The sequence below is a fragment of the Somniosus microcephalus genome, chromosome 3 (genome assembly GCF_052327205.1).
Source record: "Somniosus microcephalus isolate GS21.2 chromosome 3, FLI_Smic_1.0, whole genome shotgun sequence".
NCBI lineage: Eukaryota > Metazoa > Chordata > Chondrichthyes > Squaliformes > Somniosidae > Somniosus > Somniosus microcephalus.
The window spans coordinates 41,604,347-41,617,623 of record NC_140989.1 but is presented as its reverse complement, the minus strand read 5'-3'; the positions used below and the strand labels follow the sequence as shown (position 1 = coordinate 41,617,623).

At 45.4% G+C, this 13,277-nt stretch overlaps 1 protein-coding gene across 1 annotated transcript in view; it reads right to left on the bottom strand.

Annotated features, from left to right (window-relative positions):
* ryr2a (ryanodine receptor 2a (cardiac)) overlaps positions 1-13,277 on the bottom strand; it is a 957,985-nt gene that overhangs the window by 196,818 nt on the left and 747,890 nt on the right. Inside the window, exons 59-64 of the mRNA XM_085980259.1 lie at positions 13,130-13,245; positions 10,990-11,054; positions 9,441-9,562; positions 5,097-5,146; positions 2,449-2,509; positions 660-898 (exon numbers count right to left, since the gene is read on the bottom strand). Coding sequence (XP_085836385.1) covers positions 660-898; positions 2,449-2,509; positions 5,097-5,146; positions 9,441-9,562; positions 10,990-11,054; positions 13,130-13,245 — 653 coding nt within the window. The remainder of the gene's footprint in view (positions 1-659; positions 899-2,448; positions 2,510-5,096; positions 5,147-9,440; positions 9,563-10,989; positions 11,055-13,129; positions 13,246-13,277) is intronic.

Below are 13,277 nucleotides of genomic sequence, written 5' to 3'. Positions count from 1 at the left end.
ATATAAGCCAATTTAACAAACGCATGCTCCCATTGGTGAACCTTCTCTGCCAGGATTACACAATGGGGAATTGTGGAGCACTTCCCATGATTTTCTGTCCCTTTAAAATTCAGGAACAAAGAATTGTGGGGAGCGTGCTACAATGCCCAGGCAAGATTCCCGTCTGGGGTGCCCACTTGTAAAATTGGCTCTTTTATATCATTCTTGATTTCATGATGAATTTTGAACTTTTGTTTTGATTACGACTGAGATAATGGATACTTGCAGTGATTACAAAGCACCAAGAACTACATGACTCAGGGGGATTGAGGTCACAGCACAAGTCACATGAGTGAAACAAGAATGGTTTACAATTGTCAGCTGAACACTAAGATGAGCTTATTGTCTTGAAACACTCCCAATATTTCTTATTGTATATGTTGGAGTTCTGAGGCAGTTTTTTAAGGCTTTTTTTTTTGCTAACAGCAAGTGTCTTAACAGACACCATGAGCCAGCATGGCCCCTTGTGAGAACATCCGCACTGAAGAACAGATGAATCATTGCAAGTTTATCATGTGATAATCCAGTTAAATTTCCAGAAAATAACATAGGCAATATACGTTAGATTAAATTTATCATGGGGTTGTTTTAAAATAATTTTAAAACGAGCAGAAGCATACAGATCAGATCTTCTCCAAACTGGTGCTGTCCAATGTGTTCAAACAACGATGACAAGACTGGCAGCAGCGCCACTGTGGTGTAATTGATGATTTGCGTCACTCCCTTCGGCTGGGTCCTTGTGTGAGTGAACTGGCCCAGTTTGAGATTTTCAATGGTTTTTTCCAAGTCCTCTGCTGCATTTTCAAAGAACGTCCGTAAAGCTAGCTTAACAGACTCCAGGCCGGTCTTCATCACCGTTCTACGCAAAACAAAAAACAATCAGTTAGAGCTGGACAACAGGCAGTCAAGGCTCGCTGAGTTTTAATCAGTTACTAAAAGTATCTCTAAGTGCTGCTGCTACGTTAAAAAAAAAATCTGTGCAGCGAAGATTCACCAGACTGATACCTGGGATGACGTATGGAGAGAGATTGGGTCGATTGGGCTTATACTCGCTGGAGTTTAGAAGAATGAGAGGGGATCTCATTGAAACTTATAAAATTCTAACACAACTAGACATGTTCCCGATGGCCGGGGAGGCCAGAACCAGGGGTTACAGTCTAAGGATAAGGGGTAAGCCATTTAGGACTGAGATGAGGAGGAATTTCTTCACCCAGAGAGTGGTGAACCTATGGAATTCTCTGCCACACAGGGCAGTTGAGGCTAATTCATTAAATATATTCAAGAATGAGTTAGGTATATTTCTTGAGGCTAAAGGGATCAAGGGATATGGGGAGAAGGCAGGGACAGGGTACTGAATTTGGATGATCAGCCATGATCTCATTAAATGGCAGAACAGGCTCGAGGGGCCGAATGGCCTACTCCTGCTCCTATCTTCTATGTTTCTATCTGTACGATTATGTAGTCAAATCTAGGAACCAGGTATTTTCCCATCTCTGATTTTGATTTTTTTGCACATCTGCCCAACAAAACAGCGATTTTAGTAACTAGCATAAAAAAAATTAATGGATTGGAGGTGAATAAGTGTTTGGGAGGGGGAGAGGAAGAGCTCTAGAATCACAATTTGTCTCACCTTGTCCAATAATCTCACTTATTTAATTTAATTTCCGCAATTTGAAAAGTTCTCAAATTCTGTAAGTTCCTTATAAAATTATTGTTTGGAAATTATTCTAACTTCACAAGACAACAACTTCAGAAGCATTTGTGCATCACTGGCTCCAAAATAATATTTATCATAAATGTAACAAATGCAAATTCACGGAAAGGTCTTGCTTTTTAAAACTGGTGCCAGACAATCCGCCTGACAGTAAACATTCAGAAACACAAGAGAATTTTGAATGCTTTGCTGAAGGGCAGTCATTCCGTGTCAGTTCTCATGCTGCCTGAAATGATCAGATCCTTTCATTTGTGGATTGCTAGAAACAAAGGAAATTGTTTTAAAACAGAAGACAAGTAGGAGAGTGCCTCTGGCAAAAATCTCCCCCCACCACCCTGCTCCCTTTCCCACACTTTTAGCTGCGTCAGGGTCAAGCTCGAGTCTGGACACCCTGCAGCACGGTCAGGTGTGGCTTACGATCCAGATGCACGTTGAAGTTTGCAACTGTCCCCCCCATTTTACATAATATACATTAACTTAGTGCGATCTGAAGTCTGTCGTGAAGCTCCAACTACAGCTGCTCCCCCTGTCTGACAAGAGACGCAGGGACTAATTTTAAACTTGAGGCACGCAAGAGGCGGTCAGCAGGCTGACTGCAATTATCTATTCTGACACCATCTCTTGGGGGTAGAGAGTGGCTGTGCTGGGAATATGGTTATAAGCTTATCGAAACAACACTGGATTGAATGGTTTACCTGGCATCCAAAGTCTGGCCCAATATGTGAAGACAGTTTACAATTGACGTGGCATCATTCCCTGCATTAAAAAATAACAAGGATTTACAATTGTTGGGCAAAATGGATTATGCTTCGGGGGACTGTCCAAAACCAGTGCTAGCTGTGGTGGTACCACAAGATACATGGGCAAGAAATAGTGTTAGCTGTGCAGCAAAAATGGAGGCTAAGTACCTGGCAAATACCACAAATGGTAAATCTGTATCTTCAGATTGTCACTTGCTAGTGGCAGCATGAGGAAGCTTTAGCCACATTAAGGGAGGGAGGCATGCAGGTCCGATCAAGAAGGGGTTAACAGGTCAGCTTGCCTTGTTCTTTAAAACCAAATTTTTTTTTTGGTTAAGAAATATTATTTTTAGAAGCAAAATGCTCCCGGACCAATTTCTTCTGATCTTTGCCACACTTTTACAGAGGCTGCACAGAGTATGAAAGGTCTAATTACATAACTTTAGCTTTCCATCTGTGACTGGACTTTCATATGTGCCTCACCCGATCCCGTATCTGCGTTTTTAAATAGTCTCTCTACATTCAGACTAGAGTTTTCACCTAAATTTGTGCCTGTACTTCAAAAGGGCAAATCAGGCTCTTTAAGGTGAAGTACACGGGTAGGATTTCAGCAGGTGTTCCCCAGTCTCTCACCTTAACTTTGGCAGATCAGTGGAAAACTCGGAGACATGGCATAAATGGCAGTTTACAGCGTCTCTCCAGGGTTTCTAACGAAGTTATGGCGGGACACCGAAAGAACCCCTGTAGAAATTCAAGGCAACAGGGTCCTATATTGTGGCATAATTCTAACCATTATAAGAGGCAATACCTGCACAATTATTGGTGTCCCTCCCTTGCCCTGCATTGCCATGTTTTATGTGTTTAGAGGGCACCTGGGAGCATCCATTTTCTATAAGCCTTCCTACAGCTATGATGTCATGATTTTCACCTATTAACATCGTTAGGAGGACCTCTGGCCATCACTTTAATATGTCTGCCTTTCAAAATACTGACAACCCATTGTTGAACCACCATTAATCATTTTGAATGGCCTCCACTTAGCGACTACAAAGAAATGGACTGTCATGCATAGCTCACAGGGCTAAAAATTCAGGGGTTTAGAGCCACCTGTTACTGCCAGATTCGGGGGGGGGGGGTGGGGGGGGAGAAATGGCGGCCACTGCACTATCGCCCACTGCCGGTGTGTCGCGTGGTGGTCGCCATTGCCATTGCCTGCGCTCGCCGAAAGTATATTGTAATAAGTCAGGGCGTGACGTCAATCGGCGCGCAACGCTGAGTTGACGCCCGCTCATCCATTTTGGATTTCACCGCTCCTATTGCCGCCCTCTCTAAAGCATGCCCATGCGTGCAGCTGCTAAAAGCGTTTCAGCAGCGTTAACGGCCATGAGGAGTCTGGCAGGACTTGGCAGATTGTATACGAGGATGGAGGCTGCCAAGTGGAAAACACCTCGGACGGATACCGGAACTGCACAAAACTGCAAATCCCTCGGCGGATTCCCAGCAAATAAAAATAACGAATTCCTAAAGAGTATTAGATTGCCTCGAACTCCATTGCAACGATCAAAGATCATCTCTGATCAGGTCTCTTTTATCTTTATTATTACAGTATAGCGTCACCAGAACGTCTCCCCCTAGCAAAACTGCTTAAGACTTTAAGGAATTATAATTAAATATTCAAAATTCCATAACCAATTATTTATCAAATAAGTATTTTGTGTCGAGTATGCAAGGCCCACTAAAATCTGGCACGATTACTACACATTGAAACACTTTCAAGAGTGACCATTGGGGAAAGATTAGTGTCACAGAGAACGCAGATGCATTCATTTCATGAACTGTTAAAAAATCAACATACATCGGGTGGCGGGTAATATTTTTGCGGCAAGTATGGCAACTGTTCCGTACATGGCCTACAGGTTTGCTCCTTTCTTCCCCGTTCCCCTTCACTGCAACCGGGAGACAGGTGCAAGCTTCAGCCTCCTGCTGAGCTTAGCGCTGGAAAGAGCACATTACACCGCAAAATCAACGCACCGCTGCTGTTAATTAGCAGGCAGCACCAAAATACCGGTGCCATTAGCCCTGGCCGGCGCTGTTACCGGCAGGTTTCCAGCGTACTCGAATTTTTAGCCCACAGTATTTAATTTTTGCTGACTATTCATACCAAATGAAATAGAAAACTGACATCTCCATTGACGCAAATATTTGAAAGATTGCAACACACAATAGTTGTCGCTGACCAACGTACAAACAAAAGCTTTCATCAATAAGACAGATAAAATGTCATGCTTTGTGTATGAATAGTTTAATGGTGAATTTTAAATATTCTAGATTTTAAAAGAACCATTGCAGGCAAGCAGACCAAAGATCAGTAACCAAAACTGACAGTGGTGGAACCACAGGGCAAGGCACCGTACCTACAGGAAGTGACGGATTTACTGGCAGAACAGGAAACAGAGGGAAGGAGACTGGCATCCCTATGAGCCAAACGCAGTACAGGTACATGCTAAACTGGCCATGCAAAAGGACAAAGCACAAAATCAAAACATGTACATGGTGAGAAAACAATATGGCGCCGTGCTTCAGTCATTCATACTATAGCTTACCAAACAGTGATATCCTATGTCTGACAAGCACTCCAAGTTTGCAGAAGAGGCTGAAGTGGAAAGAAGAACAGAGGGGGGGGGGGAAACAGAAGAAGGAAACAGCTGAAATAAAAGCCTATCGAATAATCTGACATCACGAAGAAAGAACTCTAAAAAGACACTGTCAGAACTACACAGCATGGGACCATCACAGAGTTCGAGGGACATGTTGCTATCTAGATTATGAGTACAGAAATGTATAATATATGCAAATCACAGGTAAAGCCAAGAGCAAAGCTTTTATTAAAATGAAACAAGCAGCTTCTACGTGTTAATAAAAGTAAAGTTGATTAAAGAAAAAGAGCACTTGCTATTTTGCTGAAAAGTCAGTCAAATGTCGCACAAAGTATACAGTAAAATTTGATCAGATACACAAATGGATTTGGAACAGCTGTAAGTTCTTACTTTAAAATTTCTCCCCAACCTGCACATTACCTTAATTCCTAACATCCTTCAGCTTCACGTACCTTAACTCTCATCAAACACCACTCTCTGACTGAGAGCCCGGGAATGTGACCCGATTTCAAGCCCTCTGCCTTCATCTTGTGTAATCAGCTGCAAGAGGGAATGCTGACTGAGGCAAGGGCGACTTGATTTCTGATTGTCCCAGGGGAAGTGCTCGGCCTTTGCTCTGCACCCCTCCTTGATGATCTGCCCAAGATCGGAACTTCATTTGCAATGTGAACCCAAGTTGAATCCCTCTGGAGAACAGCACGCTATTACACTCATGTGAAGTATGTGAGGCGAAACTCCCTCCCACGGCTGGGAGATCTTTACTTTTAGTGATTGTAAGCATTTGATGTTGAATTGGTTTTCCAAATAAATAATTAAAATATCGATATGTTCTTTCTCCTTGTATAAAAGAAAAAGACTTGCATTTATATAGCGCCTTTCATGACCACTGAATGTCTCAAAGTACTTTACAGCCAATTAAGTATTTTTGAAGTGTAGTCACTGTTGTAATGTGGGAAACGCGGCAGCCAATTTGCGCTCAGCAAGCTCCCACAAACAGCAATGTGATAATCTGTTTTTTGTTATGTTGATTGAGGGAAAGATATTGGCCAGGACACCGGGGATAGCTCCCCTGCTCTTCTTCGAAATAGTGCCTTTTTTTTTTTAACATCCACCTTGCGAGAACAGACGGAACCTCGGTTTAGCGTCTCATCTGAAAGACGGCACCTCCGACAGTGCAGCACTCCCTCAGCACTGCACTGGGAGTGTCAGCCTGGATTTTTGTGCAGGTCCCTGGAGTGGGACTTGAACCCACAACCTTCTGACTCAGAGGCGAGTGTGCTACCCACCGAGACACAGCCGACACTGACAGCTGTATATTACAATGAAGAGTTCGACTGCAGAAATCAAATGTCAATGTTCTAAAGGCACTACCATTGAATTTGTTGAAACAAAATTTGCAGTCTTTTTAAAGTAGCAGAGAAATATTTCCCTGGTCCCATTTCTTCTGTTGAAATTATTCAATATTTACCAAATCCTCTCACTAGGTGGCACTCTAATCACACGGTGAGTTAACTACTTTCCTGTGTATCAGCATTCTCCCTCTGCTTGGAAATGTAGGAGTTGAAATGGCATCTTGTGACATTAGTAAAGATTTATACGTTCATATAAAATTCTTTCATCCAATATTTAACAAAGTGTTAGCCCATTTAACATAAACTGGCTCCTATCTTTGTTCAAATAACGGACAAAGGAGTTTCATACAAACATATTAATGCTTTCATTCTTAATATTGTGGATTGCAAAATCAATCCATAATGCAGATTGTTCTTTTATACCAACTATGATATTTTGCCTAGATGAATATCAATAAGTTTACTATCAAAAAATATCTGGATAAGGAATGTATAAATACAAATACCCCTCATAATTGATTAGTAATTAAATATAAGGAAGGATTCACCACAGCTGCACTCTCCAAAGCCAGCTAAAGAACATCAGCTGAACCCACCAATATCTTAGTTTAAGATTAAAGCTTTAAAAGATAAAAATGGAGCAGATTTGTTGTCTGATCTGCCTCCAATGACTGCCATAAATTACATACTATTAGCCTTTGTTTACTTGCCTAAAAATGCCAAAAATTTACCATATTCTTCCATTCTCTCCTCCGGTCATCTTGAACTGTGCATCATCCTCAGACAAGAGAGCAACCCGATGCCGCGGACCTACTCACCTGGCTCTGCGAAGAATGCTCTACAAGACTGTTGAATTTTGCTTCTGTAAAGCACCTTGGATAGAAATTCGGTGGGCTGCGCTACCAGTTAGCATCCAAAGAGTGCACTTAGTGGATTTAGCGCCATTGGCCACGCCTCCTGCGAAATTTAGCGGGGCGCTAATGGCGGCGTTAGCCTGTAGCGCTGCGCCGCCACCGATGATGTCATCGGTGTGCGCAGCACCCCGATCGCAATATTTGGTCGCGCCCCCCGCAGTAACGCCGGTCGCAATTTGCGACCGGTTCAGGGGGGCCTACCTGCGGCAGTAGTGGCGCTAATTAAAGGGGAGGTGCGGGGCGGCCATTTTTTTTGCTGGCTGCCTGCCAGCACCTCCTCGTGCCACCGTCCCCGGCCTCCTGAGCACCCACCCCCCCCCCCCACCCCCTGGCAGTGCCGGCTGTGTCCCAAGAGCCCGGCACTTCTCCTCGGTGCCGGGCTCCTTTGCCGGCACTCGCGATCTCCAATCGCGCTGGTGCAGGCCCAGTCCTTTAAGAAGGGGAGGAAGGCCTGCAGTACCACAGCGTGTGGCGCTGTGGCACGTTACGCTGCGATATTCAGTTGCAGCACCCCAAGAGAGATGCGGGGCGCCTGGAGCAGCGCCCCACTTCTGTTTGGGGCGCTGAAACTGAATATCGGGCTGGCACAAGCGGCTCCGTCCGGAGCGGTAATTCCGGCGCCCAGGCGAGCTTGGCGCCCCGCCGAATTTCTCCCCCTTTTACTGTGGTGATTGCATGATATAAATGTGTGTTGTGTTGTGGTTGTTGTTGTGGTTGTTAAGAGTGAGCCTTGTGGCTATGGTACTGGTCTAACCACCTAGAGATTGTACATTCATAATCCCACCATGGCAAGTTTTGAACCTGAATTCAATAAATTTGGTCATTTGTGAGCTCGCCCCAGAAAATGACCATGAAAGCTACTGGATTGTTGTAAAAACCCATCCGGTTCAGCAACATCCTTCAGGGAAAGGAACCTGCTACCCCTGCCCCAGTCTGGCCCACCTCAGACTTCAGTTCAACACTATGTGGCTGTCTCTCAACACTCTTAGGGCAGCTACGGCAATAAATACTGGGGCAATTGCTCATATTGGGGCACTGCTTCACAGGTACCAGCAGCTGCCCAAATGCCCATTCTTCGTATGTAAGCCTTTGAACATAGGGGCAATCATGGCTGAGCCCAGTCCCGTCTGCAATTAACATCCATACGTGTAACTTTCAAGCAGGAGTCACTGGATACCATTCAAGAGCAGGAACCCTGGCTGATTCCTGTCTCTCACTAGTCCAGAGGTCTTGAGATCAGTGAGTAACTTCAGCGATCCCCAACCTCACTCGACAGGAGCATGGATCAGACAATGGCCACTACTTTCATGCAGCCCTAATTACGACCCATGCTCCCTTCAAGTGAGGCTTCTGCCTGGAAGCACTTAATGTATCTTCAGGTGTAGTGCTACTAAGCAAAGATCAAAGATTGACCTGGGACTTTCTTAGACTGTGTTGCCCAGTCCCATACCAAGAATTACACTGACCAACTTTCTGTTTACTTTATACTTTCTATTCTGTTGGTGGATCAGGAGATTTCACCACGTGTCAGCTGCTGTTTGGTTGTACTGCAACCGTAACTCAAATCCTATTGTCACTTTTGCTTTCCAGCAGTGAGGAGAAAGTCCATATCCAAGTAAAAGAACTCAGGAAGAGAACTGTAAAGGTGCACAGATAATGAGAAATATCAGGGTGCTTTGCCTCAACACCAGCCCACATTTCAGTTGGCCAAGAAGGCTGCTCAGTAAGAGGCAGTGCAGAATATCTTTCGCACCGACTAAAACAGGATCAAAACCAGGTTTTCTATTCAGCAGGTATAAAAATCAAGTCAAAACTGTGCCATGTAAGGCTGGGCCTGTGATCATGCTGTGCTGGTTTAGTTACATATTTCAATGTAGATCTGCAATTATGCAATTGAGTAATATGCAGCTTTTCCCCTGTTAAAATGACTTAGTTCCTTGTTGTAATAATAACCATATCACACTGTAAAGGGTTTCACATGATTTCCCCCTCACTCACAATGAAAAATAGCACTCAAGCATTACCTTGTTACCATCTCCTTTTCCTTGTTTGATGCATGGCCCCCACCACTGAGAGGGCTACTTGCAGTCGACAGGAAGTACAGGCGATGGTTCTTAAAATATTGATCAATTAAAGGAAGAACGACCTGTAAAAATAAACACATTTCAGTGCGCACATCACTCAAGACAAATGTACAGCAGCTCTTTAACAGATGATAAAAGACCAAGGTCCATCTGGTTCACCTTCTACTGTCCTGGTAGTCGTGTGATACAGTGAAGCCTGGCCTGCTGAGTGGCTCCAGCATTTTCTGTTTTTATTTCGGGTTTCCAGCATCTGCAGTATTTTCTTTTTGTGCAGTGATAATGGAGTTGTTGACTGATCATAGCAATCAATCTCAATCAATCAGCCTACAACAGACCCAGGCATGATGTGAGGACAAACCCCAGTGGTGGAAAGCTTTGGGAACCACAGGTCCAAAGTCACCTGTTCCTCCTGAGCACGCTACACTCACCACATGCCATGTCTCAAATGATTTAAATACTGTATCCCAAAATGTTACTTTCTGAAAGAAATTTGATCTAATTTGCATTTGAATAAATCAATATTAACTGTTTCCACCGTCTCCCTAGGGAGGCTGTTCCACAGGTTGACTACTCGGTCACTGAAAATTGTTTCATTCGCAGATCATAAATTTCAGGACCAACTCCAATAAAAGTCCTGAATGCTATATCTAGGCCTAGAAATTGGGTTTTGGCGCAGCGACGGCTTTAGCGCCGGAAGTTAGTGCCGGAGCTAAGTCGCGCTGGGCGGGCCAAAAATTCACTAGTTCTGCGCCCAAACGGCTGCCGGCGCTGCTGAAAGCTGTTTGCGCCTGAAAACTGGCGCTACGCGCTGAATTGCGGCGCCCGCTGCGGTGCGGCAGGTTCGGGAAGTGCAGGCCTCCTCCTTCCCTTAAGGAGGAGCTGCCTGCACCCGGCCGCGGCCCGCGAAAATCATTGTAAAAATGAGCCCGGCACCTCGGACAAGTGCCGGGCTTGCATCTGTCCCGGGGGGGGGGGGGGGGAGAAGTCCGGGGAGGGAGCTGCGGCCAGGCGGCCGGCGGGAAAGCGGCCGGCCGCCACGGGGCCTTTAATGCGCCGGCGCAAAGTCCAGTAAGGCACCTCTGCCAGAACGTTGCTTGCGGCTGCCACGGGCGAGGCGGCCGCAAGTCAGTTTCGGAGTTCGGGCGGGTTACCATGGCAACCGGGACGCTGCGCACACCGATGACGTCACCGGTGCCGGCACAGCGCTAACGGCCTAACGCCGATTTAGGGACCCACTCAATTTCCAAACTGGCCATAACTCCGGCGCTAGGCCCTCTAGCGCCTCAAAAGCGGCGCTAAGCCTACCGAATTTCTAGGCCATAGTGTATATTGTGTGTTCAGCAGAGCTGAAGACCTGATATTTGAGAGCAGGAAATGGTACGTTGGTGATTCAGGGACCAATTTCACAGTTGAAAATGTTTGTTCGACCCCACTTTATATGTTTGTTTCTCACAAATATATCATGGTTTTCCCCTCTAAAACATTGTACCTTAGCAAAGAACTTGACTTCCTGCTCATGCAGAAACTTTTCTCCTTTACTTGTGGAACAAAGATCTAGAAGCAAGGACAGGAGAACATTTACAATAACAGGAGTGAAATGTACATCGTCCATTAAAAACATAACCGAGTAACAGAATTTAAAACATTGACTTGCGCAGCATGTGCTGACTTGGGAAGTGGCACAATTAGAAACGATGTTAATATTCAAATAATAATATTTAAGAACGGATGGTGTGACTGGCACAGGAGCAGCACTCTTCATTGTACCAGTAAAAGCAAAATGCAGATTCACATTTTCTACAAAAACTATTTGGAAACTCACCAATAGACTGGGCACTGGAAACAGCAGTACTTTATGATTTAAGAAATATTTTTTATAGAAGGCATTTTTTTCTTTCCTTCCTCTCACTCATCTCGCTAGATCTGACATCATCTATGATGGGGAGGGGGGCAGGCGGGGGAAAGAGTGTGATCTGCACCAAAGCATCTGCCTGCGCCACTTTTTGACCAGTTTATAGGATGTGCAAAACGGTGGCCCGTCGTGACCCGTCCTTCCAATGTTCTGAGGTGTCTGGCTTCCAAGATGGCACAGCTAAAGTAGAGATTCACTGTGTGGGGATAGGCAGGTCTTCCAGCTCCTTGCTGCGGTGTCTTGGATCTCCGACATGGTGTGCCAGCATATCCCCGGCAAGTAAGACATTGGGCAGGATTTTCATTGGGCCATGGAGTCGGGATTGGAGGCGTGTGGGGGATAAAATCCCCAAATCAGGGGTCCCGACCCCATCCCGCCTCCATGCCAGTTTCAAAGGAGGCGGGTACCCGCCCCGCACTGGGACCCGCCTACCCGAGGCGGGAAGGGGATTAGTGCCAATTAACTGCCTGTTAATAGGTAGTTAACAGGCAGTTTTTAGCTTAATCCCTATTTTTAATGCTGAAGTGTGGGATTCCTGACGGCTCCAAACCACGCCTAGTTAGCGAGGCGGGCCGTCGGATTGAAGGACTTGGAGGGGTCGAGATGTCAGTGTTCAGGTGAGCGATGTGTGCATGAGTGCAAAGGTAAGTGTGTTTGGTGTGTCTAAAGTGTTTAAAGAAGTTTAAATTACCTTTTCAGCCTTCCTTCCTTTAGGTCTCAGGAGTCCCTCATCTCACCGGCACAGAAAGCAGAATGGCTGCGAACTGTCAAAAGTGACAGCTTTCAGCTTTCTGTGCAGGAGAGATTTCTAACTGAGTCTGTGGAGAAGGACTCAGGTTAGAAGTAAGACTGTCGGTGTTTGACAGCTTCAACCAGCTGTGAAACGCTGATATTTCATCTGTCAAAACCTCTTGACAGATGAAATTTCAGTCTGTGACGTCACCTGTTGCCGGGTGGCCCTTAATTGGCCTGCTGAGCCCGCTGGGCGGGCTCAACAAGGTCAATCAAGTTAAAATCACGTGGACTGGTCGCATCTCGATGGAGGCGGGACTACAACCCCGAAAGTTGTAGTCCCGCCTCCTACCCAACTCCTGAATGAAAATCCAGCCCATTGTTTCAAATAGTTTTCTATTGGATTTTGCCTTCCTGCTCGACTTCCCTACACCAGGAGGGAAATTACACAAGGCCGAGGGCAGCAGGTCTGCCACATTTTGAAAATGACTTAATCAGTTACAAAGAATCTACAACACAGGAACAGGCCATTCAGCCCAGCTGGTCTACACCGACATTTATGCTCCACAAGCCTCTTCCCACTACTCTTCATCTAACCTATGCTGCTTCATCAAGAGTTCTAGATCTTACAAAGTGCAAATATGGGAATGACAAGCAAATATGGCATCCAAGATACAGGTAGACTATCCTTTATCCGAAAACCTCGGGACCAGCCGTGTTTCGGTTTTCGGAAAATTTCGGATTTCAGAAGGTATTTTATAAGACTGGGAAATTTGTCGGGGGTGGGGGTCGGCGTCGGCGGGGGGGGTCGGCGTCGGCGGGGGGGTCAGCGGGGAGTCGTCGGGGGTGGGGGTCGGCGTTGTGCGCACGACTTACGCTGAACGAAAAAACTTTCGGTTTTTAGAGGTTTTTGGAAGTTCGGATAAAGGATAGTCTCCCTGTATTTGAATTTGATGTGTTAATAGTGCGTAAATATGCACTTTACCAAACTGCAGCATGTACTCGTGAGCCTGATCAACATATTTGATGAGCTGCTGGAGGAAGCTGTAGGCAAATCGTTTTTCAATGGAAGGTGTATCCAACTCCATGTCTTTTAAACCTCTGGGGAGAAAAAAACAGTCTGGTTAGAATGC